We start from the raw sequence: 26,932 nt of genomic DNA, 5'->3' as shown, positions 1-26,932 counted from the left end.
CATCAAAATCCTAATGTTCATGTCAAAAGGTTTTAGCTTCATGGGTCCGAGTTCAGGAGAAAACGTTTCTCTCATATCATCTGTCTCTGTCTCTCTCTCTGCACATATTTTCTCTGGTTCTCTTCTGTTAACTACCCAATAAAGGTAAAATGGGAATAGGCTGCAGTCCCATAGATCAATATTAGACTTTTCAGAAAATGGCAATATCTGCCCAATGCTCTGGCAAACCCAAAATACTGCTCCGCTGGCTCTGAAGATAAGTGGAAGGGGAGCTCAGAATTAGACTTTGCCATCCTCACTTGAGAGGACCTGCCCTCATTTTAACGGCAGATATTCTATTTAAATATCTGTGTTGACGTCATTACTGTCTAAGGGCCCGCACTAAACATTGAACTCTCTGTTGCAGCCTGGATTTTTATTAACATCAGGGAATCCATATCAGTATTGTCATTTGATTGGTGCAATATCTGTGTGGTTGGGCGCTAAAATTATTCATTGCATCACTCAAAGGTCCAGTGTGTAAGATTTAGATGAAAGGGATCTATTGACATTAATTTTATATAAAATAATCCTAGTGATGTTTTCACGAGTGTGTTTCATTTAAATTATACAAATTGTTTTATTTACCCTAGAATTGGCCTTTTATATTGAAATACTATATATTTACATCAGGGGGGGGTCCTCTCTATGGAGGCCAGACTGGACAAACTAAACACCATTTGAGTTTTTATGAAAACTGAAGGTTACCACAGGTTCTCTTTCATGTTTGGAAGGAGAGGATGTGGTGAGGGGTATTCAGCTCCAACATGACACTTCACCACTAGATGTCACTAAATTCTACACACTGCAACTTCAAGCAGCTGGGGGCTGCTGTTAGCCTTTGCTCAGAGTAGCATGTTACTCTGTGACTTCATATGTTCAGGGTAACATAAGAAATGTTAAGGTCAGAACTATGTCTTGTTATCATTTGAGACTCCTCAGATTATGGTCAATTCTGAACTTGTAAAGTGACGTTCACAAATAATTCAAAAGTGTATAATTGTAAATCTGCCTTTGTAAACCTGTGACAGAGATATGAATGTGAAATTCGAATTTGTTGATTTTCTTCCACCAGACTGGGATTATTATGTGGACGTGCACCATAACTATGTCAGATTTGTCAACATACAAACATGACTGACATACATCAAAAATATGCTTCATCTCACAGTGTTGAGGAAAGTGATGAATACATTCTGGATCCGCTCCCTTAACTGCATGTATAAATTCAATGGGTTCTTCCTTGGCTAACGCCACATCGCTCCACCAAGTTTGGTGCTGCTGGGTTCAGTACTTTTTTTAGCCTGCAGAAAATTGGAACAAACTGACAGAAACAGGTGGACACATAACCTCACTGGGGGAGGTAGAAACAAGTGGTTTGTGAACATCTGTGCACAAAGCACAAAGAAGAAGCATGATCGTACTCAAACATATATCTCATTATCTACCTCATTATCTCACAATCTCTCGAGAACTGCAGCAGTAACTGGAATGTTGGGGCTTCTTGGACACTACAGGAGCAGTGTGGGGGCATTTTATGTTCTTTTTACGTTTGAAGCAGTGGTTGACATTATATTAAATTGTATTTAATTTGTTTTATGGACTCCGACCATGGAAATCTTTGTTTGTTCAAAATCAATAATCTATGGTTAAAATTTATTATCAAGCAAAGTGGGAAGTTCCATGAAGCTGCTGAAACTCCTACACGTTGAGCCATGGGGGATATTTGGGTTTGCACCTCACATCCTTTAACAGCCTAAAAGTGTGTTTCTTTGACTAACCTCAACACAGCCCTGAACTTTCCTTAGTTTTAGTTACCTAACCTTTACAAGACCTTATCCATGGAGGTGTTTGATCAGATAACCCACAAATAAGAAGGGCTGTGGCAAACTACCTATGTTTTCATTTACAGTGGCCTTTAGGGGAACTCCTGTTGACCTAAAGAGCAAGTGAGATGGATGACATTTAACACAGTACAACACAGAAAATAAAAAGGAAAAGACCAAGATTCATTCATGAAATAATTTCAAAACATTCACCCTGACCATAGTGGGCCATCATTTCAGACTGCAACATGGCCTCAAGCAAATAAGGTACTAGTACTTAAAATTTTAAATATGATCTATTGCCACAAATGGCATCATTTATTTAAATACATTTATTTTGTACTTTTATGATTTTCAAAATAATAAAGGCCAACATGAGAAACCAATATACCAGTCACCCATCGCATGATCAACTATCTCAGATAAAGATAAGTACATTTTATATGTAATAACCAGGATCGTCTATGCTGGGAATGTACATTTTGCTGGTGGCCATTCTTCACCCAGACAACCAGATAATCTGGCTAACTAGCCTGCCATGTGTCTTAAATTAGCCGAAAGTGCTGATTAACCAGCAGGCTAACTAATTTAGCAAGGCTGCACGTGCTGCTGGTCACAGTGCAGAAAAGGGAGTGAAAATGACCCTGTCCACCGGGTGTCCTTCTTACTTCACTGTGCACTTCTTCACAGCTGACATATTGACTTGTCAGAGTAGGACGAAAGCACAAGTGACTCAGTTCTGACAGGAAGTCATGTCAATGTGACAACGAGCCAACAGCACCGCAACCCTGAAACTGAAGCAGCTAAATGGAATTCAGCCATCGGTCATTTAGTCATAACATCATTGTTTTTCCTGTTGTCACAGATCAAAATATCTTCTGTGGAAGAAGTCCCTTTAAACCTTAGACTCAGTGGAATGATCCACTGAACTACTGTACATGACACATATTTTAATTTGAGACTGCTTGCCTATATTTATCTACTATTTATTAGATATTTACTGTATTAGATAGATTAATATATTTATTGTTATCAGGTTGAATCTTCATTTTCCGATATAATTACCTTCAAGATAGCAAAAGGGACTTCTACACGATACCACAGAATCTCTCTCACACACACACACACAGAAGCACACACACATATACACATACACACACACACACACACACACACACACACACACACACACACACACACACACACACACACACACACAGTGTAAGACTTGCAACATTTTCGTTCAACATCTGTGATGTGGAGACATTACACTTCCACGGGTCGTCTCTCATAACAGAGTGCTGTCAGTGCTGTCAGCCGAACATTCATTGGACAGCAGGTTAGGAGAATTTGGGTGTTTGCCTCGCTCAAAGGTACTTTAGCCGACTTTACTGACAGTAGGCTGAGGGGATCCCAGAGGACAACAGACATCAACTACGCCACCTTGGCTTGTGCTGTCAACAGCTTCCATTACTTTCCTCGACTTCTGTAATTGTTAGTTCTGGAGTTAGGTCACCGTGGGACAAGACGTGCTTTGTGAAACCTGCCATGCTTCTGTATAGCTCAATGTACAAAGAGACGCAGCTAAAAGAGAAAGTGTAGTGATTTTACAGTGAAAATACGAGTTGACTAAGGGTCTCATAGACTAATTCATATATATATATATATATATATACTATATATATATATAGAATTGAAGAAATCTCAGTGTTTATAGAAACAGTGACTTGGCTTTTAATTTTTATATCATCTACCAACTAATTCCGAAAAACCTCTGTCTGACTGTGGAACTCATATCTTGCAATCTTTCATCTAACTGGCTTCACCTGTTACGTGTCTACTGTAAATGGCCAAAGAAAGTACAGTTCAGAGTTTGGTGTGATTTGGCCTTGCAATATGTTCAATAATAATAAAAATGTAATAAACAGATGCCCAGCGCTCTGTAGGGGTCAGTGGGGGAGGGCAGCGTGCCTTCAGTCTGTAGACAGAGTTGAAAATGTCTTCTTCTATGTTCTAGGATAAACTACAGCAGCGATCCGTATCTGGGTCAAACCGAGGGTGATAATTTGCTGCCACATCACTGTGATGGTTTATTATATGAGACCCACACACATACACACAGCACGGGCGCTGATCTCCATCATGGAAACAACATTCTTAGTATCAATCTCTGTTTAAGAATTTGGAAAATAAAAGCATTCTAAAAACACGACATTCTTTTTGTTGCTGTAATATTGTATGTTAACGTGAATAACAGAGATTTCATTTTGCAAGTTGTGACCTTTTGTCTGAAGATTGTGTCAATTGCTTAACAGACCTAGCCCTGCACTAGTTGTTGTTAATTTCCATAATTTGACAATTCTCATCTCTTTCAATTCTTCAATTTGTGCCTAGATCGTCATTTTCATCAAACTGTTGATGCTGGGTCCAATTGTGCCGTTGATCTATTGTGTTTAACAGTGTGCAGCAGGCATGAACCACCCGTGGGCCCTACCACACATATTAGTGTCATACTACTGGTAGCTGTCATTGTCTTTTGATGATACTGTATTTGTACAAGATTGCTGTATGGGTGTTGTTTGTTAAGCCTCATCGTGGACCATCCACTTGATCCAACAGATCCTCTGAGGTCTAATGTCACAAGCTGTGCACTGATGCTAAAATCTAAAATGCACATTATATTTGCAATAGCTTCCGAGGCTTTGATTATGTTGTGTTAATATTCAGGCCCTCAGGGTTGAGTATGTTTGATCAAGGTTGGTGAGGATACAGGACGTAGGCCGCCTTCATTGGTTTTCTTCCATGTCTTGGAAACAATAGCTGCGAGCCTCCAGCCAACTGGAAGTAAATTATGATGGTGGCTGGTGAGTTAGTGGGTTCGATGGGTAGTGACCATCGATCAGAGCGTGTTTTCTACTCGATAAACCTTTCTGTCAGGTTTTAAATTAATGACTGAACTGAACATATGTGTGGCCAGCAGACAAGAGTCAGTCAGAAATATTTATACTTTGTGATCATTAGGGCTGGGGCGACTCGTTGTCATAATCAACGTCATCGATTACATAAATACGTCGACTCGCGGAACATGCGTTGACGCGTTGTAAGGAAGGTGGCTGCGCACACAGTCAAAGCATGCAGTCACCTGAAGTGCAAGCTGAAGCGAAAAAAAATTGCCCACGATCATCAAGCATAAGTCACCAATAGTCGGACCGTGGTCCGGACCCAGAAGCAGCTGTGTACGGACACAGACGCTGTTATTATATTGTGACGGAGCATTTCTATTTTAACCTGTGCACTTTTTCTCACACTTATTGTAGTCTTATTTTACCTTGAATTTACACAGTGTTGATATTCCTCCAGAAAGTGACTTGAATTTCACTCTGGTTTTCATGTATTGTAGATTGTTATATTCCTTTTACTTTAATGGACCAAGCTCTTTCAATAATAGAGAGATATGGGTAAAAGGCAGATTAGCAGTTCAGTTGTGGAATAATGTCTTGCAGTGCATAGTTTGTTTTTTGTCAGATTTGTTTGTATTTAAGAGAAGATTATTAAATAAATATAAACGACAGTTGAAAGTTTATAAATTATATTTTTGATAAATTCATTATTATATTAATCAAGTAATAAAAAATAATTTTTCAATTAATCGATTAATCAAAAAAACAAGCGTCAGATTAATCGATTAAAAAAGAATCGACAGGTGCAGCCCTAGTGATCATATACAGTAGTCAGATGGAAGTTGGATTGCAATCTGTAGCAGCCAAGATAAAAAAAACAGACAAACCTTTCACGTCGCCCAGCAACACCCATTCTGTTTGTTTATGTTAAATGGGCTCTTATCAGCATGTTTCTCTGATAAACACTTTGTGTCATCTCCTTTTCAATGCTTTTCAGGAGGAGCAGTGCAGATCCCATTACGAATTCAACACTCAACGGACAGGTGCTCTTATCTGCACTGGTTGTAGTGGTCGGCTGCAGTGTGTCTGCATGCTAATGAAGCTAATCTCGCCCCAAATCACATCCACTTTATTTAGAAAAGAGTTTAACATGCTGCCACTGGTAACATTACATGTGTTTGTACAGATATTGTCAGATGGGTAATGTACAGTAGTACGTACTCTGTGCACAGTACACAGTACTTGTACACTTTACAGTATCTAAATTATACTGCAATTTCTATATGATGCCAATTCCAGTCGAGTCATTTACCAGTTAATGTCTGTGCATATTGTGTTAAGTCAGACTCTGTTTGATCAGACTGTACCTGAGACATATATGCTCACACTCAACAGATCAACTGAGAGTTCCTGCAACCTTCAGTTCTAATAAAGTTTATTCAAAAACAACAGCCATTGACAAAAACAAAGAGAGGCAGTGTAACTATGTCAAATTCCACTATGAATGGTAGAAAACAAAATGGACCTACAGAGGGCTGAAAAAAGCAGGCAGTATGGTCTGTACTGTAGCCAAGTTTAGTTTTAAATCACACACTATCAGGCTGCAGTTAAACACGACATGCACGATGCTACTCCAGTGATACTCAAACAAGCTCACGACCACAACAGTTCTGTAACAGACAGCAGCAATGTGGGCAATCAGATCATGGAAGTTCTCAATCTGCGCAAGAGCCGAGCAAAAGTTCTGACGTGCCACAAATACATTTAATCAGAACTGGATCAGGCAGAAATTTGGCCTGGTCTTAGCCAAGCTGCCAACCCGATAAGCTGTTGAAACTTGTATTTCATTGCATTGTTTAAATGTATAGGGTTCTGTTTACAATGTACTATACCAATAAAAGAAATACCAGAACAATCCGCTCCGATTGGGAGTGATTGAATCGACACACTCGGGTGAACGTGCTAATTTGGCCATACAGCAGCAGCAACATGAGGCACTGGGAAAAAACAGAAAGGCAAACTCGTTGACTGGCAATTGGAAAGCAATCAATTGCTGTTTTTAAAAACCTGTGTATATCCACTAACTTTGGTATAAACGGTCCTGATGTGATATTAGAAAATGAGAACGATTAGGAAGAAACACAAACGTGAGCAGGATTATTAAACAGAACACTAAACTGTACCATGTTTGCACCGCAGAGGACAATTTTACCAGGATCTTTCCATTATCAATTCAGTATTTCCAGTGTATAGCCTCAAACATACTCCACAAAGAAAGGCTGTGCCGTGTTTTTAAAATCAAAAGGTATGACAGTGTCACTCTATTTAATAACCTCAGGGAGGGCAGTTTTTCTCCCATTCACAGTTACAGGTTTTTGTTCTGCAGTGAAAGTGTTTACTGGGAGCCGGTTCCTAATGCTTTAGAGAGTGGGATTTGTTTTCTCAAACACTATTTTCATTTAAGACTCTGCTTGTGAATCTAAAGACAAAAAAAACATCCACGTTAATACAGCCTCTCCATTTTTACCTTCTATACGTCATGGGTGGAAAACATCCCGCTGCTGGCAGGCCTATTGGACAAAAGACTAATAATAACCAATTATCAGCTTTAACTGTCTGGCCCATGTGCCTCATACATGCTGTGAGAGCCACAGCAGAATTCCTTAAGTAAAACTGAGGACACTACACTTTAGATCTGAGAACAGCATTAGCACATTAGCGTCATCCTCCATCAGGGTCTCGTTACATCTGCTCCAGCTCGCCAACCAGGGCTTGTTTCCACACCAGGATTTAATGGGGACAGAAGATTCCTGCAGCTCCTGTCTCCTCGCTGCTCAGTAACCGGAGCACTTAGAGTACTGAGGCTTTGTTCAAAATGAATCCCCAAATTAGCTACCATTTCACTCTGCCCACATTCATATTGCATCCCAGCAAAACGTTTGCACACGTACACACACACACACACACACACACACACACACACACACAAATATGCTGCATGTGCATGGAGTCACTGGGTTCTTTTTCACCTTCATCTTTTGGAGAAAGGATATTTGATAGCTGGACATTTTTTTTATTCCTTCCAGAAAAGAGGAACTTTTATCTCCCAACTCCATTAGGCCCTGTGCCCACTTCTCAGCTCTGTAACCAGAGAAGTCCCAACCCGCAGCCATGTCTCCTTCAAATGATACCCAATTTCCAGCCTGCAAAATGTGAAATCAAGCCTGACAAACCCAAAACACGCCAATAACAACTGACACATCTTGCAGTGTTATGAGATGCAGAAAACAAAGGAGGCTCTCTGCAGCGGTGGCAGAAAACAGCGGCAATTAAAACTACAGTGGCTCGTAAACAAGAAAAAGTTGTTTTGTATTTCTCTATGTGTTTCGAAATGGGGAGTTAAATGCAGATTGATGCATCAAGTCAACCCACTCAAGTGAAAACTCATTACTAACTTTAGTATTTTGTCTATAACTGAATTCGGCTGTGGTGTGTGCAGGGAGCAGGGGACGGGTGGTGGTGGTGGTGGTGGTGTAGTTTCTGCTTCACGTTGCATCTCTAAAATGTGTTTTACTGCACCATATTGAGCACATTAATTCTAATCATTAGCTCTACACTCCTTTGTGTTTTAGTGCAGAATTTGTCTAAATTACACCTGAATCTGCTTCATTTTTCCACACAAGTGCAGGTGATTTTGTTTCGATGCTGTGGTGGAGCTCTGCCAAATGAACGGAGAGGAACACGTTAAACCTATGGGTGTGGGGCACTGGGGCTAGTATGTAGTGTTCCACAGGTTAAGGACATAGGCCTCACTTGTACTTTTAATGTGACACATGAGGTACATTTAAAACAATGATCTTAGTGAACTGGCAGGATCATAAATCAAACACTATCTCTGATGTATGACAGAAAAACGCCATGCTTTAGAGAAAAGTAAAATAACTTTCTGAATAGTACAGGTAGTCAGTGTCTTAACCGGTGCAGAAATATGACCCTTTTCTCTATTTTAGTTAAGAATCTGACCACAGAATTTTGAACGGGTGGTTGGTTGGTTGGTTGGTGGTTGGATGGATGGATGGATGGATGGATGGACAGTAAACCTCTGGGGCTCACTGGTAACTTAATGGTTAAGCAATCACAAATATAACCTTAACACCCTAGCTTCAGTTCAAGCCAGGGACCTTTGCTGTATATCACATTCTTCTCTCTCTCTTTCTCTCCACATTCCTGTGCATATCTACCCAGCCAACCATCAAATGAAATCAAATGTGAACCTTCCAGTCCTGAATTGCTGAATTGCTGAAATCATGCAATACTGAGCAGCTCCTGGAGTCATACCACATCCTCACTTTCATGAGTAAGAGTCACAGCACCTTCCCAAGGGTCAAAATTGTATAAAAAACCCCACAAGTGCTTGCATCGATAATCCTGTGACAGCTAAGGTATTAAAGCCAAATCCGCTGGCTCATCAACCGCAACAAAGGGCCCCTTTGTCTCGCGTAATAAAAGAAAAAAAAACAACAATAATAATCGTAAAACCTTTACAGCCCACTCCTCAGCTCTGGCAGCAAACATGTGGTAAGGCTAAATAAAATCATCTCAAGGAAAAAGAGAACCATCTTTTTCACACCAACAGTCTATAGTGGTATGCGAGTGTGTGTATGTGTGTGAGGTGTATTGTTTGGGCCACATCCGGTTAACAACCCCATTAACTGGCTCACAAAGCAACTCCGGGGCAGCGATAACATCAATCCCGACTTTAGAGGCCATTACGTTTCAGGCCGAGATATCCGGGCCGTGCTGGAAAAGTGAGGTGAGGGAGTAGCTAGAAGGGCGGCAAGGTGTCACCACCCGTTTGTCACGGCCAGCCCTCTGTCCACACGGCAACCCCATCCTGACCAACATGCGGATAGACACACACACACACACACACACACACACACACACACACACACACACACACACACACACACACACACACACACACACACACACACACACACACACACACACACACACACACACACACACACACACACACACACACACACAAAGCTCCAACAAGTACCTGTGGGCTGCTTGGCAGGTGAGGACCGTTTATCTGCTTTAGTTAGGCCTTCACTCCACACATATGCTGAACAGAATCCAACAAGGACTCACAACTACAAGCACACTCTCTCTACATATGGCAATAGGAACAACGCAAAAACACACACTGGAAACACAATGCACCAACCCACTCCCATTAATGCACACGTTTATTATGATGTACAGAGGCGTAGATGCAATACCCATAGTGTCAGTCAATGTATACACATAACCAGATGGCTGAGAGACACACATAATGAACTACACACCACACATGGCAATATGCACACACAGATACTTACCATCCACTTTCCTTCACCCACACACCACCCACTCACACAAACACACACTCGTACAAACACACACACACACACGATACAGTTTCAGCAGTGTATGAAGGTGAGGGCTTTGTCCACTCGCTGTTCACCGATGATAACATTCACACTCTGCAGATGCTGGAGAGAAAGGTCAATGAACCTCCCCCCACCACCACCTCTTCTCCTTCCCCCTGCTCCATGGGTAACTATTGAACTCTGAGATTCTGTAAGGAAACATATTTGTGTGCAACTCGGAGTGCTTAATAGCCAGATTCCTCCAAGGGAGACTTAACTGCCTCAATTAAAATCACATAAAGGAGAAAGCGCGACTCCTAACAGCATAAACACATCTCCTCTTTACAGCAAACAAGGATAAAGAGTTTCCCCCTGATGGAGCCAGGTGGAGGCTGTTTTCCTCTCAAACTCCCAGGTTGGAGGCAGTAATCACGATTAGGGAAGTGCCAGGAGAGCTGGCACCGATGAGTGACGGCTACCCCCACCGTCCTGGACATATGGGTGGGAGAGGACCGTTTTACACCCAGCGCCGAGTCAGCTCTCCCAGCGGGCCCCCCCCCTCCCGCTGAGCGTCTCCCAGATATGGTGAGACAGGAGGGTTTCCACGACAAACTGTGTTAGGGAGTGCTGAGGGTTTGTTCACAATTGGAAATAGGACACATTTAACTTGAGGGGATGGAGTTGAGAAAAATACACCTACACTCCATTTACTAATCTCCCGAGGCTGACAAGGATCTTAACCATGGGAAATTCTTGGTGTGCGTTACAGTGAAACAGTAGTTTGTGAAGGTAGGGTATTTCAAAGGTTGGTTTATTTCCAAGTGCTGTATGTTGATCAGAAATGAAAGCCCCACCTCTGCTTTAAATGCATGGATTCTAATCACAATTTCATTGACTTTTTTAACACCTTGAATTACCTGTTAAAACTGCATTCATCAAAATTCATTAGAAAGGGTGGATTAAAATACAATGTGTAATTTGAGACATGTCAATCATAGGGACGAAACCACAGAGGAGGATCCCATCTGTTTCCCCTCAGTTCTACTGAGATTCCTGTGTCTTTCAGGTCCTTTTCCTGGTTTTACAGCTGCTGCTTTCATGTAAATAACAACCTGCCTTGCATTAAACAGAAGTCGTGAAATATAATACATAAGCAATACTAACATGTAAATACCCAATAATAGATATACACTTATTGTAGGCAGCTAAAATTCAAGCATCTGTATAACCCCTGTATAGTTGGTGCAAGCACTAATATTCATTAATATTGGTGAGTAGACATGTTTTACCCAAAATGTCCAGTGGTTGTATGTGCTTGAAATACTAAATAAGCAGATGCCCCCTAGAAATGAAAAAAGTACACAGGCAGTGTTAGCTTGTTGCTGTAGTCTTAGTCAATGTTGTGATAGATCTTTTCCTTCATTAAAGTTTAACTTCACTCCTTATGTTTGGCTGAATTGTCTCTCATTAATGCATTAATGGACAGACTCTCACACACACAGACACTTTTGGCTTCTCGCCTCCGGAGTTTCCTGACAGCCAAGACCACAGTGGTCCCCAGTTGTTTGAACTGCCAGCACAGGCGGCTGGTGCAGAGATAGCCGGGGCTAAACCCAGTCTGACGACCACGGTGGTCCTGAGCCACCGATGGCTGGGACATCCACCTGTGCCAGCAGTTCGAAAACATTTCGAAAACGTTTGTGGCACAGCTGAGGGGCAGGGGGGGATATAGGACATTTCTGAATGGTAGATGATGTGGTGGTTTAGGGGTTTAGTTTCAGCATAGATCTGACAATGAGTGCAGCTTTCCAAATGGCCACTAACCAGTGGTCTCTGGTGGTGATGGGCCGCCCATATTTGATTAGAGGGTGTTACCCTTTTCAAATATATATAAATGTCATGACATAGACACATCCCAAATGTTGATACTGCATTAAAAGGTCCAAGACGGTTCGAAACTACTGGGTGGTTTTATGAGCCATGTTCAACCAAATGTGAATTTGATTGTTTTTTTCAATACTACAACCCGATTTCTTTGTCAGTATTGTGGCAAATCTCGTTCCAGGTGTATCGGATTCTACTTAGATCGTAGCTGGTCTACCCTATGTTGTCACAGAGATATTGTTCACTCAAAAAAAAGAAAGCTCTGTGCAGTGCACCACCATAAAGTGTGGCAAAAATGTGCTTCACATTTAATCACTTTGCTTCATTACTGTTCATGTTCAGTCAGCCTGACCAGGCTTTTGACAGGAGATACCAGTAACTGTGGACTCAACCTGACAAATTCTCTATATTCTCCTGCAGATTTTCATTCTCCTGGTCATCATGGGACACTTAAACTCCCCACTGAATGGCAGGTTAATGAAATTCTTTGGCTGCAGCTCCTTATGGCAGAGTGAGGCAGATTCCATTACAGGCTTTACGGACTGACACCCCAAACACTGTTGAGTCAAATCCTAATCCTATATTGGTCGAAGCCTGGGCAATATTCTTTTCATATCGTAGGGCTCACTTCATATTTCTCCCACTCGTATGTCTTAGATACATATCACCAGAGTTATTAGAAGAGTAGAAGCCGTGAAAGATGGCTGGAAAAATTAAACGTCTCTACCAACTTATCCAGGCTTCAGTAGATGGATTTACTTGACTAATAATGTGTCCAAAAGGCCTCTGATGAAGTGACTGGTATCATACGTGTTACAAATACATGTGAATACAGAAAGGAAGACTTGCATTTAGTAATATCATAATCCAGCACTAGCTACTGGCTCAATACATATGGTGGAGACTTGCATCTAAAACATGGCTATGACTATGGCCGGATTAAGAATCTCAGGACTGTCTCTGGGTGTTGTGTGTCAAATATTTTGAAGCACTTTGATAAAACACTACAATATTTGTGAAAAAGCTTCAGGTGAGCAAACTAAGCTAAAATATTCATGCTATAAATGTAGATTTTTAAACTGGGACCAGACAATAAATACTATAAACCAGTAAAATGAATGTATCAATACTATTGCATCTATGTCCTGTGTCAGGGAAACATGTTAAAAGTTGCATAATACATATTAAGTTGCTGGCCCACTTTATCTGGATGTGGTGAATAGTTTCTGCTGAAATGGGGAATTTGTGCTTTGATTTTCACCCAAAAAATGTCTGCATTTCTAAAAAACATTGTAGCATTTTTAGTAAATACCATTAACAGTGTAATGATTTACATTCATATGTCTGACACATCCATACATGTAGCTCTCATCAACAAGGCCAGGAGTGTATTGCAAAAAAAGATTCTATTCATAATTTGCCCCCCAAAAAAACGTGCTTGTTATCTAATTAACAGTTCAAGATTTTATTCATTCATCTATTCATCGTCATCTAATTTTCATGTCTGTTCTCTCTAAGTACCTTACAAATTCACCATTATGAAAGCAAACCACCAAGGTACAGGCTCAAAACGATTCAAAAGGAATATCACTCTGGATTATTGCCCATAGGCCCGAAACACACCCATGATTAATTATGAGACCAAGTACATGAGACCAATGTTGCTAGTTTAATGAAACTAGCAACATTGGATTTGGACAATACCTAAATGCACTTGCACCACGTGCTTTAGACCTTGTGCCTCGATAGTTGAAATAGAGCCTAAAATATCAGTATCAATCCATATCAGTATCAGCCTCAGAATTCAAGTCAGGTAATAACGGACATAAGGTGAATGTGGGGCTATGAGGGCCGTTGCAGGCTTTGCATGTTTCTCAACCCTGCCTCGTCAGTCAAATGTGTTTAACATACAGTACATTCAGTTGGCAGTTTATACATGCAAATAAAATTAATGCATTTTGTATTTTGAGAGAGGTGTTTCTGTTATTTAGCCTATCCTCACTGAGATAATTTGGGGGGTGGAGGGTTTATAAAAACACCAGTCAGTGTGCACAGTACAATTAAACAGCTCCACAAACTTCAGCCTCCAAAAATGACCATAAAATTGATCAACGCGTCTCTAAAACACTGAACATCATAAACTTCATGCAGGACTGTTGTATTAGACTGCATTACTTTTAGCTTGGTGTTTGTAATAAACTGGCTGTGTGTGCTTTGCAGAGATTTTATAATCTTCAATGGCATACTCAAACTGAGAGCAGCAGCACTGAGCCTTCATTGGGATTTATCGGGCGATGCATTTTCTACCACAATTCGGCTACACAGAAGCCTGCATAAAACCTCCTGTGGAAATTTCTACCTAATTTCCCCATTGCTGGTCAGCTTTTGTAATTCAATACATCTTAGTTAGCATTAAAATTATGGAGGAAATCTTTTTTTTAACACACACAATGTAATTTAATGGAGAATTCATCAGGATATTCTCATAATTACATTGAATGAGCGCTGTGCATGTGGCTCCTGAGAGTAAAGGAAATTATCTTTAATAATATTCCCGTCCTCTGCAAATCCCTTCTGAGATATCCCTCTGCTTTGTGCAACTGATGTATTATTTGTAACTGATCTGATGGGAATTCTATCACTGCGAGTCCAACTAAAGATTTTTCTGTGTTTCACCCAGTTGTCTACAGTAAAGTGTATGTACCAACACTAGCGATAACAAATCAGTTCTGTCTTGAAGGAAAAATCCACCCTCCCATCCTCTTACACTGTTATTATTCATCAGTCTCTGATGCTGTTGACTGCATTCCAGGGGTTGTTTGTGATAAAGTGTCTGTGGCATCCACATTTCCCCTCAGCCCGCCTCATCTAGGACTTCTTCACTTCAACATTTCCCAGAATGCCTTTCAACACCGGGGGTGTACGCTTGTTGCTTTTAGTCTCAAAAGGGTTTGTGAGCGGATAAATTGTTGTTGCGTATAGTTTTTCATGAGCTGGCCACTCTGTAAACACCAGGGTGTGTCTGCAGCCAGGCCCTCGCTCAAAATGCCAATTGCCCTGTGGCTGCATTGCATTATGGTCCAGTGATGCTACTGTGGGTAGTGGGAGAGGAATCTCTTTTTCTTCTACGATGGATTTGTTTCCCTGTTGAATGTTGGTACCTAGGCTGAAGGCAGGGGGAGATTCACGCTAAACCTGAAGGTTACAATCGCACAAACAAAATGTTCAAGGTGGGTATGTCCTTTAATTTCTGATCACATTCAGGCTCCAAGGTGGCATTCAGATGATGCTTGCTAAAATGTCATCTGCAAAGAGCTGCATAGTTGTTTTTTTTATATTGAGATGGAACTGGAATAATCTATAAAAAATGCAATCAATATTCATGCAAACACTATGCAGTACTGCCAATCCTCGGTGTCGTACAGCACACAGTGCAGATATACACTGTCCTCCCCTCGGCATCTGCTGCCGGCGAACTCAAGGGCATTGCCAGCTTTATCAGCGTCCAGCGATTCATCAGGATAGTTGGTAAATAAGAGATGCTATCAGGTGCTCCTGGTGGCATTGAGGGCCCGTGTCCCAATCAATAACATTACAATTCTTCACTGATCTCCTCCTCTGATTAGCCAGACTAATCCAATACACAATGTAGCTGTCTTTACTGAGCCAGGACAAAGCCCTCCCGTTAAGACCGCCCTTATCTGGGGTTTTGCATTTACTGCTGATATAAGGCGGGCCTATGCTAGGAGCTACAGCGAGGACATCCTCTGGCTCCTCTAATTGCTAATCCACATGGGCCAGGAAATAGCGATGAGATTTCACTTGGCCTGGCAGCGCCACAGGCAGCTAAGTGCACCTTATTGAAGCAGGAGGTAACCAGTCGGTGCACAGGGGACAGAGTAAGTTGAGGTAAAATGGCTTGTAATTTTTCATCTCCCTTAAATGGGAATGGGAGATAGCGGAGGGGCTAAGTAAGAAGAGATGGGGCAGGTGGGCTGTCACTCAGCCTGTAAAGAACAGCGATGGCAGCAGGCACTTAAGCAATGTGGGAACGCTGATGAACAAGCCGAGCCTAATTTGAGTTAATGAATATGAAATATGCATCAAACTTCCCTTTCAAAATGATCTGCGATGAGCAGAGCTGATGGAGGAGGAAATGAAGCTGCATTAACTAGTCAATGTTTAGCTCCTGAACGCTGATTAAACCAACGATGTGGTTCTCAAATTGTCAAGTTACACACATTAGTCCATAGAGTTCTGAATTACACGGTCCACACCGTCGTTGGGGGAGACAAATGCAAGGTAGCAGATACGTTTTTCAAGAAAAGAACGTACATCATCGGAATAATCTAAAAGACGCCTTCGCCACATAAAAAAAATACGAAGGAGCTTTGAATTATTCATGGTTACCATGGTTACATACGGGTCACCTGAAGCCACCGTAAGGACCTCACCTCAAATGAGCTTAAATCTTAAATCACAGAGAGCTCTTCTGACAGGTAATGTTAGTGGGGAACATTGAATATTTTAGGCACAATGCAATTAGGATAATTCCAGTGAATTAAACCGGAATATGATTAAAGCCCCTGTGAGCATTGTGATGATAGCGCCACCAATGAGAGCAGCTAAAAGGATGCTCTGTAGACAATAACAAAAGGTCTGTAGATAATAACACCTGCCATGGGTTGTCTCTCGAAGGCGTTGTAATCCACAGTATATTGATTATTCAGGTGCTTGTGGTTTGTTGGTTCATGTTTTGTCTTATCTATATTTTTACTGTCCATCACCCGTCTCTGCTTGGTTAGTTTTGTGGTTCGGCCATTTTAAGATGAGGTTGGATGAATTACAGCCAGCGGTTTTAAGCTGCTAAAAACAAAACAACAAAAAGTGAAGTGTATTCACAAAATGGGAGTGGCCACCGGATCTTAGGGACCGATGCCTCCACCTGTGGTATCTTCAGAGGTTGTACACAGGCAACTGGACTTGCTTGTGTTTTATGAAGTTTTTTTTACCTCTCGTGCAAAAGGCTTCTTCAATTCAGAACTGAAGCAAGATGTCTATGTACACCTTCTGAAGATATCCACTCATGGGGCCAGCCTTAATATTCCATTCCATTCTATCATCCATACCTCTTATCCTTTAAGCATCACAGGGGAGCTGGAGCCAATCCCGAGAGAGTCACTGGGCGAAAAACACACCCTGGACAGGTCGCCAGTGAATTGCAGGGCCAACATACAGGAAAAAAAAAAACATTCACCCCTAAACAGCAAATTTAGTCTCTAATTAACCTAACCCCAATCTGCAAGTCTTTGTTCTATGGGAGGAAGCCGGCTACCAGGAGAAAACCCAGAGAGACATGGCAAGATCATGCAAACGCCACAGAGAGGCCGACCAGGGAATCTTCTTGCTGTAAGGTGTCGGTGCTAACCAGGGTAAATATATACTTTGTAAAAAATCTACACATTGAAATAAAACCTCTGGGGACCCTCACACTTTATGGGGTCCCTCTAACGGGCAATAAATATTAGTGAGGGAGATTGCAATCCAGTGAAATAAACTTGAACTAGACTTGAACTAGTGGCCAAATGGTGATGTCACGATTGGTTTAATGGTGTACATCTATGCACCACTGGCTCACAGTGAATATTTAATCGACTTGAGGCCAATACAATTTCAGAGGGTGCTAAGATACCCTTAAAAGGTTTCCTCTAGGGACCCTGACTCTCACTCTGCCCCTCTCACAGAACTCTGTCATAACAAGCTTTACGATGACTTTAGATTTATTCATTGCATCAGTGAAACAGCAGTTAAATAGGAAGAAGATGATGGTGTTGTTCTCATTGTATCCACAGGTATCATTGGAACTATTCCACTCACAAAATGTTTCCCTGATTGACTTCACATGTTGTATTTGTACACAAAACACTGCATTAACGCTTATGTTTCTTCATAGTATTAGTCCCGCCCTCCTCCCCGCAGGTTTACGCCCCAGCACCTGTCACTCATCTTGGTGAGTTGTATATCTTAAAACAGCATCCAGCCTGAGGTCTTAGTAACAGGCAGTTGTTGCTGTGGCTTGACAGATTCTGGTGATGGTGATACTTCACCGACAGCCATGCCTGTGGTCATTTCATTTCAGAACAAAAGTTCAGGCCTCAGGATTTCTTCTGTCTCCCTGTCCTGTTTCCTGAAAGTGTTTTTCATCCTTTTTTTTTTTAAAGACTGATGAAAAGTACTGGCTTTTCTATTAATCCTTAAACTATGGTCTATCTCTTCATTCATACATCCTTTTTAAACAGCTCAGCAGTGATTATTTTAGACCAGCCAGTGTCCCTTTATCACGGTTTGGTGCTTTGTCCCATTCTGCATTGACTTAATTTACATGCACACCAATAATCCAATCATAATGATATTAAAGCTCCTTCATCCAACAATGGCACACATTCAGTCATCATAGCAAGAAAAGCACAAGTGTAACTAATAGTATTAACTATGGCTCAGTCCCGTCAAGTATTACTGTGAGCCATGACAGGTGGGTCAGCGTGTACAATACCAGGGCCTTGAGACTAAGAGACATTCAGTAATGTTGTTAGACACGTGCGTTTCTTGCCAAGTTATGTTCAAATATCTACGGTGAATCTTTATCAGAGAATTAGATGCCATTTCCAGACATGCATGTCTTTCCTTGTATGCTGAAAAAAGTGACTAAATGCACATCTTAACGACAGCGTTGGCACAGAAAGATCAGGTTCGAGGTTGAGGTAAACTGTAAAGCTGTGGAGGCTTTTATGACACTCCTCTGTAGCATGGGAAGAGGAATACTAATAGAGCCATCCTGATGCTAACAGCTCAGAGTAATGATTTAGTGGCTGTTTAGTTATCATTGGATGTAATCAGATTATTTAGTCCGTGTGCTTTGTAGGACTGTTTTGCTTGTCAGACATAAGAACCAGGGAGACTGATTTATTTGAAACTAGTGATTGTTTTCAGTGCTTGCAGTCTGGGATGTGTACTGAATTATGGGCTTCAAAACGTAGTAAAATGTCATTGAATAAACCGAGAACTTCTTTAAAGAAAAATAATAAATCCTATAAATTTTTTTGAATAGAGATTTTGATTATTTATCATAATATTATAACCATCCAATGCTTGAAAAAAAGTATGGCTATTTACTCAACTGAATGCTGGGACTCTACAGTATGAAGTCGTGCATCCCCTGGTTGTGCAATAATAACAATAAGGCGTTGTTTAAATAAATAAATAGAGTCAGTCAACAGAAACGCACAAGTGCTTTTACTTTGAAGCGGGTACAGGAAGTGTTGAAAATATTGATGTTGTGACATATTCAACAGAGAGACATTGAAACTGTGGTGAAAGATCATTTTCACTGTCTATTCTGATGTGAACCTTGGGGCACTCAGAGGAAGTAGTTGAGGCCTTGATTCTCTAGAGGAGCAGCTCATGTGACTAAGCCGCGAATGCACCGCGCCGCTTACGCAGGCAGTGTGGCCCGGGCTTTATCTAGTGAGCTATGAAACCATGGCAGACTGAATCAATTCAATCTTTGAGGGGTGACATTAGGACCCTGCTGTTTCATACTTTCACTCACACGTCTTGTATCAAATTAAAACCACCATGTATTACAAGGTTAAACAAACGGATGTTCGTTGGAGAGGGCCTATGTTGCTCTGTTCCATGCTAGTTGATGATAAGTAGATCATACTTCAAGGCTTGGAATGTCATTTGCACAGAAATAAAGTATCTGTATGAAGTTTGATAACATTAGCCACTTGTGGACATACCAGCACAAGTGAGCAATCGGAGCAAAATTCCTGTGTACTGAAGAGAGCATGGCTGCTTTTTAATGCCCCTGAGAATTTAGTGATTCAGCTGAGTAAAATGTGCTGTGTGTAATATTTTTTTGTAAAGAGTTTTCATGGTCATGTTTTGATTCTGTATCCAGACATTTTAAATTTCACTTTGGCAGATTATTAACACATATGATGCAGCACAGGCTTTTGACCTTTGAGTAGGTGACTGTCTTTTGTACTTTTCCACTGCACGCAGAACAGCAAAGAATCGAGCTTCTAAATTTCATGTTGCCATTATCAAGCTCCCAACAATTTCACAGCACAGCAATCACACCATAATGAACTTCCACAAGCAATTAAAGGCTCTTTCCTGTGGAGCAACCTTCATGAATACAATAAAGACGGCTTTCTCACAGCCCCTGATCACAGCATATCTAGCCGAGGTGTCTCATTGGCTTTGTTGTTTGCCAGAAATTCCCTGAAGAAGATTCCGTCAGCTCCTCTAATCATCATGCTTCCACCTGACAAACACTTATTGGGCTTAATTGGTATGGCACCCTACTGCGCCCCTCACGCTCCAAATCATACCTGTTACACATATCAGCATTAGCTGGACATGTGTTAGCTCTGGACCTTGTTGAAAGAGTATTCACACATTATTTGAAGGTTTCTAGTCTAGTCTCACCTGAGGCTCTGAAAAATCTCCTCAGTGATGGTGCAAACATAGACTGACTCAATAATACCCACTCAGTTTAATTTCTGAAGATGAAAATTTAACTAAACAGTGTAACTTGGCCTAAACCTAATCATTAAAAATAACTGCAACAAGGAAGTGTAATCTTTAAAATCACAGCACCATTTAGATTTATTGACTTTGAAAAAACATTTGATTTGACTAATTCAATACTTAATATGCCTAATAACAGGCCAACGAAGCATGTGAATGGAGATATCCTCTTATCGGAAAAAACTTTTTATTCCCCCCCCACTCGCTCACGGTGAATCCACTGGGGATCACCTGCTGTGTTCACACATCATATTCTTCTGACTTTCTACAGACTATATACTAGGAGGCCAGGTGGGGAATGTCTGCAGAAGGGAGGCTCTAGCTCCTACACCTTTTCAATAATTCTGAACCGGAATAGCCACAAAATATTTTCCCTTTAAAGGTTCAGTGTGTAAGATTTAGGTGAAAGGGATCTATTGGCAGATATCGAATATGAATGAATCCTTGTGATGTTTTCATTAGTGTGTTTCATCTCAAATGTATGAATTGTTATTTTCATTACCCTAGAATGGACCCTTTATATTTAAATACTTTATATTCATATTGGGAGTGGGTCCTCTCTACGGAGGCTGACATGTTTTTTACAGTAGCCCAAACTGGACAAACTAAACACCTTTTTGGTTTTATGACAACTGAAGGCTACCACAGGTTCTCTTTCATGTTTGGAAGGGGAGGGTGAGGTGAGGGGTATTCAGCTGCAACATGCAACTTCACCACTAGATCTCAATAAACTACACACTGAACCTTTAATACAGAAAAAGCTAATTTTGAAATTTAGAAATTCACTACCAAAAAGTTGAGGGACTCAGACAAGCCATATATAAAGGTTTTAAAACAGAAGCAGCACAGTATGAGAGCTTTAATGTCTAGTATCAAAAACACTGGATCCTACGTTTACCGTAATACAATGTGTTAGCTTCTCATTGAGAACCCCCTGTCAGGTTAGGTCTCATGTCATGCAACTCTGGCTCTTCCATCCATCAAACATGCTCCATACAAAATCCTGCAACATGTGGTGTATGTCAGCGAAAGCAAAAAAAAAGTTATTTCTAATACATGTAACCACAAAGTTTCTCTTTGCAGGTCAGTCTTGATTTATTTTTAGACTGCGAATGACCTGTTAGGAACCAGGGAGTTACAGGAATGACCTGGAAACATATTTCCTCTCACCATGGCTTTTCAAAGTTAAAGTTTAAAAAGTTTGGAGTATTTCACATGAGAAAGTCACATGTCTGCACTGTTTTGAGTGTGGTCTCTTCACCTTCAGTGTCACTTTCATTTAATCCATCTTACTGAATAAGCTGTATTCCAACTCATCTGAGGGAATATTTGATTTCAACTGACTGTCTCTTGTGAGAACAACAATATTTATTAATTAATCAATCCAAATTATTTTTTATTTACTTTGTCTGTTGTGCATTTATGTATTGAATGTATAAGAATAATGTTGACGATCCAGGGCTCAGAGATAATTTGGGAATTCAGATATTTTCTTTTAAAGGTAAGGTTGGCAAAATAAAGTCATTGTCGAAGCATACATTTACTAAAGGTTCCCCAATTCATTTGTTCTGCACCATTCACATTCCTGTCAGTGGCTTTACACAATCCTACTGGAACACAGGGCCAACAAAGGCAGAGAACAAGAAGACTGCTGGCAAGCAAACATTCAGTATTGTGGGTTTTCAGAGTGTTTGATGAAGAAGAAACTGCATTCAACACAATGTGTTTTATGAGTCACACTGATTTTAACCATTTTCAGTCAGGACCATTTTCATCAAACTTTTATATAAACTTTAAATTTGGCAGAATGGCTCAGTTCTGGCACCTCCCTACACTTCCACATATGTTGAAAGCCTGAGGTAGGGAGAGCACACCTGCCAAACCGTCAATGAGCGTTCATGGAAAGTGAGGCGGGCCGAGCAGCAGCTCAAAGAACCAGGTACAGATCAGAGCAGGCATCAATGACAACATGTGGAGATGTCGGGGAGGAGGTGGGTTGCAAAGTGGCTTTGCAGTGTTAGCATGAAGGGTTGGCAGCTAAAGCAGCTTAAATAGAGTCCGAAAAAAAATCTATTTGTTTATATGGAAATTCTACAGGGCACCTATTCCAGCCAGTGGAGTACATGACCGAAGGGAGACTCATCTTACCGGTGTTGAGGTCTTTATACTCGTGGGAGAAGTGCTCGTTCTGGTGCACCCATTCTCCGTTGCATTTGAAGAAGATCTGTAAGGCGGGCGCGGCTCGACAGCGCAGCTTGATGGGGTTGCTCTTGACTATGTAGGCGTCCTCCGGCTCCTGGATGAAGTGCGGCAGTGTGCCCTGCGCTGAAGGTAGGGCGTCAGGCTGAGCGTCACCCGCGGCGCCTGCAAAACAACACCAGAGTCACTTAATCTTCCCACTACATCTGTTTTACAACGGCGCTGAAATGAACAACAGGGAGACTGACGGCGACAAAGGCGATCCGCGTCCTTTTCACTTAGACACACAATTCAGTGACAAACATTTTCAAGTGTATTTTTCTTTCCCAACAGCAATGTAACAGCAACTGCTTCTTAATTTGAACTGATTGTTCGGTGGACCATGTTTTTAAATCCCCATTCATCAGAAACATATTGCAAAATGGCAACATAGACACAAAGTAGAATTCATGCCCCATTCATGCGAAACTGGTCTCCTCAGAGCAATTTGCAGATGAATGAAATCAGAGCAGACCAAGTGGAGAGAAATTATGAGAGGACTGATTGCCCAAATTGTGGCTGTGGAGTCTGAATACATCTTATCTCAGCCAATAGGCTCAGATTGTGGTCCACACGAAGACAAAAACAAGACAAAAACAGTCTTTGTGTTGCCGCCAACATGTCATCGACGTTAACAACAATTCATAGCAGGTTAACCCTTTTTTTGCTTCCAGCCTGGTGAGAACTGGGCCCAGTTCTCTTTTACTGTTCATCGCGGCAGCCGATTGATCCGAGCAGTTTTTGAAACACCAATCTGAGCGATCGTGAGAGCATGACTTTGTTTGAGGGATTTTCTTTTCATTTTACTTTGAAGGTGGGTGTCAGCTCCACATGGTGTCCTGTACTCGCCTCCTCAGAGTAAAGCACACAGAGCTCTGCGGGGCCGGGGCAATAAGGAACAGGATGTTTGTGATCCTGTCGTCCCCGGGATCTTTCTCGGAATTACGCCTCAGTCCCATCAGCACAGTGCCAGCTAAGCTATTCAGTGCCGTAAAAGCCCATGAAAGCTATTATACCCCACCATCAAATCCAATTCTGTTCTCTGAAATCGAATCGGCCGGCTTGCCACCTCTCTCAATCAATGTTGTCCTTGTTAAATGGGTAAATTAATGGGTGCAGGTGTAAAGAGAGGCCACACATAAAACAAACAGGGGGGGGGAGTGGATGAATGGGAATAATATGCTGACACTACCCACTGTGGGAGAGGTAGTCTTAACTTAGCCATTAAAACTACCATCATGAGCTGTTTTCTTAGTGTTCAGTACCTGATAATACTAGGTGCACGGTATGATGTTATTTTCTATGTGAAGTCTGTAGGTTGCTTTCACACTTCTCTACATATAACACATTTTAGTGTATACATGCTATTATTCAAAGTCTGTTGGTCCAATTTATGATCCACATAGTCCAGGTACAGTGTCAATTTACAGTGCCCAGAGTCTTTCTCCTCAGATCATCTGTATGAAGTAAATACGTACACTGAACTCCTGAACCGCATTTATATAGTGCTATGTCTCACACTCAAACACACACACACACACACACACACACACACACACACACACACACACACACACACACACACACACCCTCCTATACACAGTGCTTCTTTATTCACAGTGGCATGTGTGATAGGTGGAGTTCAGTATCTCCATGTCAAAGGACACATTGAGTCCGGGATCAAACCACCGACTCTCTGATCAGTGAAAGAACTGCTGTACCTCCTGATCCACAACTGCTGCTCACATGAGCTGAAATAAACTGGATGATCTTGAAGTGACATTAAACATAAACAAACACAATGGTCTCGATATTTCAGCTTCCACGGTACTGTCTTCCTGGTGGATGGAGTCATACAACCCTCGTGCTATTATGTCCTCTGATTCACAAGAGCAGATATGAACACCACTTTATCCAGTGATAAAAGAATCAATACGCAGCAAATGTGTCTGAAAACACTGGCACACGACTATGTTGTGTCACAATTGTCTTTATGTCTTGACAGAATTGTATTGTGTCTAGAATACTGCTTTATTCTATCACACATTGTTATTTGATATTTGTGTCATTTTTACGTCCTTTCTGTTCAATATGAGCTCAAGTATTCCGCTACCATCCTTTATTAAGTGGTAATAGGTTTGCGGCGTGTCCATAGATTGGTTTTGTCTCGGGAGAGGAGTTACATGACGGGGAACTGTGTGTGACAAGTGGGACAAACAGGAAAACAAACAACTAAACACACAGGTATGATTTTTATAATGAGAAACATGAGGGAACGCACAACGGTAGCAATTTCCTCCATAACCAGTGGAATAACGGGTGGAAAATTGTTCTAAAGCAGACGGAGATTGCATTATATCACGCTGCTGTACGCTGGTGGATAAGAGGGACCAAACTGGATGATGGGTTCGGGGACAGTAAATGAAATCAATTCATTACATCCGCAGAACTCGGCCCAGTGCACACATCCGATATAAAATTGACTTTTGACGTGAGATTTTTTGTTTTTCTCCTACCCCGTCTCCACGTATTACATATAATACATTTAAAGCCCATTATATATTCTTTCCATACATGACACTTAAAGAAGAAAAAAAAAAACATCAAAGACAAGGTGTAGTGGAGAAATCAATGTGACGGTGAATCCCTGGCGTTTGAACATCACAGGCTGCACCACAGTTTGAGCTGGGTTTAGCCCTCACACATCACATACCACCTGACGTGGAGGTGAGCCATTACACAGGCTACAAACAGCTGATTTCCACACACACTGCATCCCACTTCTTTCATGTACTGATTTTGTGTTAATTATAAGGGACAGGCAATAAAGGGAGAGGTTATTTTGACACCTTGCTTTTAATTATCCTTTCTCCAAACTGTTGGATTTTCAAAGAACGTGGGTACTTTGTCTAACCTGGCGCAACCTGTGCCTTGTCGACAGGTAGTGTCTGTGGAGAGCCGCCTTCAAAAGAAGGATCAGTGGCGCCCATCTGCACACGGTCCCATGAAACCATGGAGGCGTTTTTCTTCCAAAAAAACACAGTTTTCCCTGCTGAGTTCAAATTACTGAGAAAATTACACGGCTCCTACATCAGCTGCTCATCATCCATTCTTATTCATAGCAGATATTACGACCTGACTAGTTTACTGGCTAAAACCCTGAAAGTAGAATTTCAATGTTGCTGTATAAAGACACTAATTGGATTGCATACGAGTAGAGATGATAAATAATGATTTCTATGAACTGTAATGCAATTACAACATAATAAGGAGCATTCAATTTACTTTTTAAACAACTCTGTGAACTGGAGGGAGGATGACTTAGGGGGTTGGTTACAGCACCAGCCAAGAAAACAACACAATGGTCCCTGTGTTTACTATTTTATTGTCTGAGTGTAAACACATACTGCTCCTTGGATTTGCAGGTTTATTAACCATCATCATTCCAACTTGTACCTCCACCACAGTTAATGCCCTATCTCACATGTCAAAGCAGTGTTTCCCATTATTTATCTCGACCGTCGCTGCCCACCATTTTCTAATTACGCAGACAGTCGTAGTTTCAGCTGCGTACCCGCAAATAGCACGCAATGCAGCTCTCTCTTTCACGCATCACTTCTCTTGAGTCTTTAGTCTGTGTACCTGACACTGGGAATCTGTTAGAGAGGTGTACATGCGCATACACGTGCACCTCCGCTACCGCTAATTGATTCAATGAATTATCTGCAGCGAAAGGGAAACTAAATTCCTTTATCCACCCATTTATTCGGATCATCACCAACATCGAATGGGTTCTTTCCTGACCCATACCACAACCTTCCATCACGTTTCATGGTAATCTGCCTGGTAGACAAATACAAATAAAAGATGACCTTCTCAGCATTGGTATTAAATCAATCAAGGTGGTCAAGTTAAGAGCACAGCAAAGTTACTAGCTCCTCAGCCTCTTACATTTGAGAGGATTTGTATTCAGCTCTGGCAATAGATGGGTGAAAGAATCAAGAAGACAGCTGGGGCTGAACAAGAA

General features: G+C 41.3%; 1 protein-coding gene across 2 annotated transcripts in view; it reads right to left on the bottom strand.

Annotated features, from left to right (window-relative positions):
- The window catches only part of unc5db (unc-5 netrin receptor Db), a 188,910-nt gene that overhangs the window by 82,747 nt on the left and 79,231 nt on the right, over window positions 1-26,932 (bottom strand). For both annotated transcript variants that reach the window (XM_035167032.2, XM_035167033.2), the window contains exon 2: window positions 22,816-23,031. In XM_035167032.2, coding sequence (XP_035022923.1) covers window positions 22,816-23,031 — 216 coding nt within the window. The remainder of the gene's footprint in view (window positions 1-22,815; window positions 23,032-26,932) is intronic.

This window comes from Hippoglossus stenolepis, chromosome 9, assembly GCF_022539355.2.
Source record: "Hippoglossus stenolepis isolate QCI-W04-F060 chromosome 9, HSTE1.2, whole genome shotgun sequence".
Lineage (NCBI taxonomy): Eukaryota > Metazoa > Chordata > Actinopteri > Pleuronectiformes > Pleuronectidae > Hippoglossus > Hippoglossus stenolepis.
This window is presented reverse-complemented; position numbering and strand designations above follow the sequence as displayed.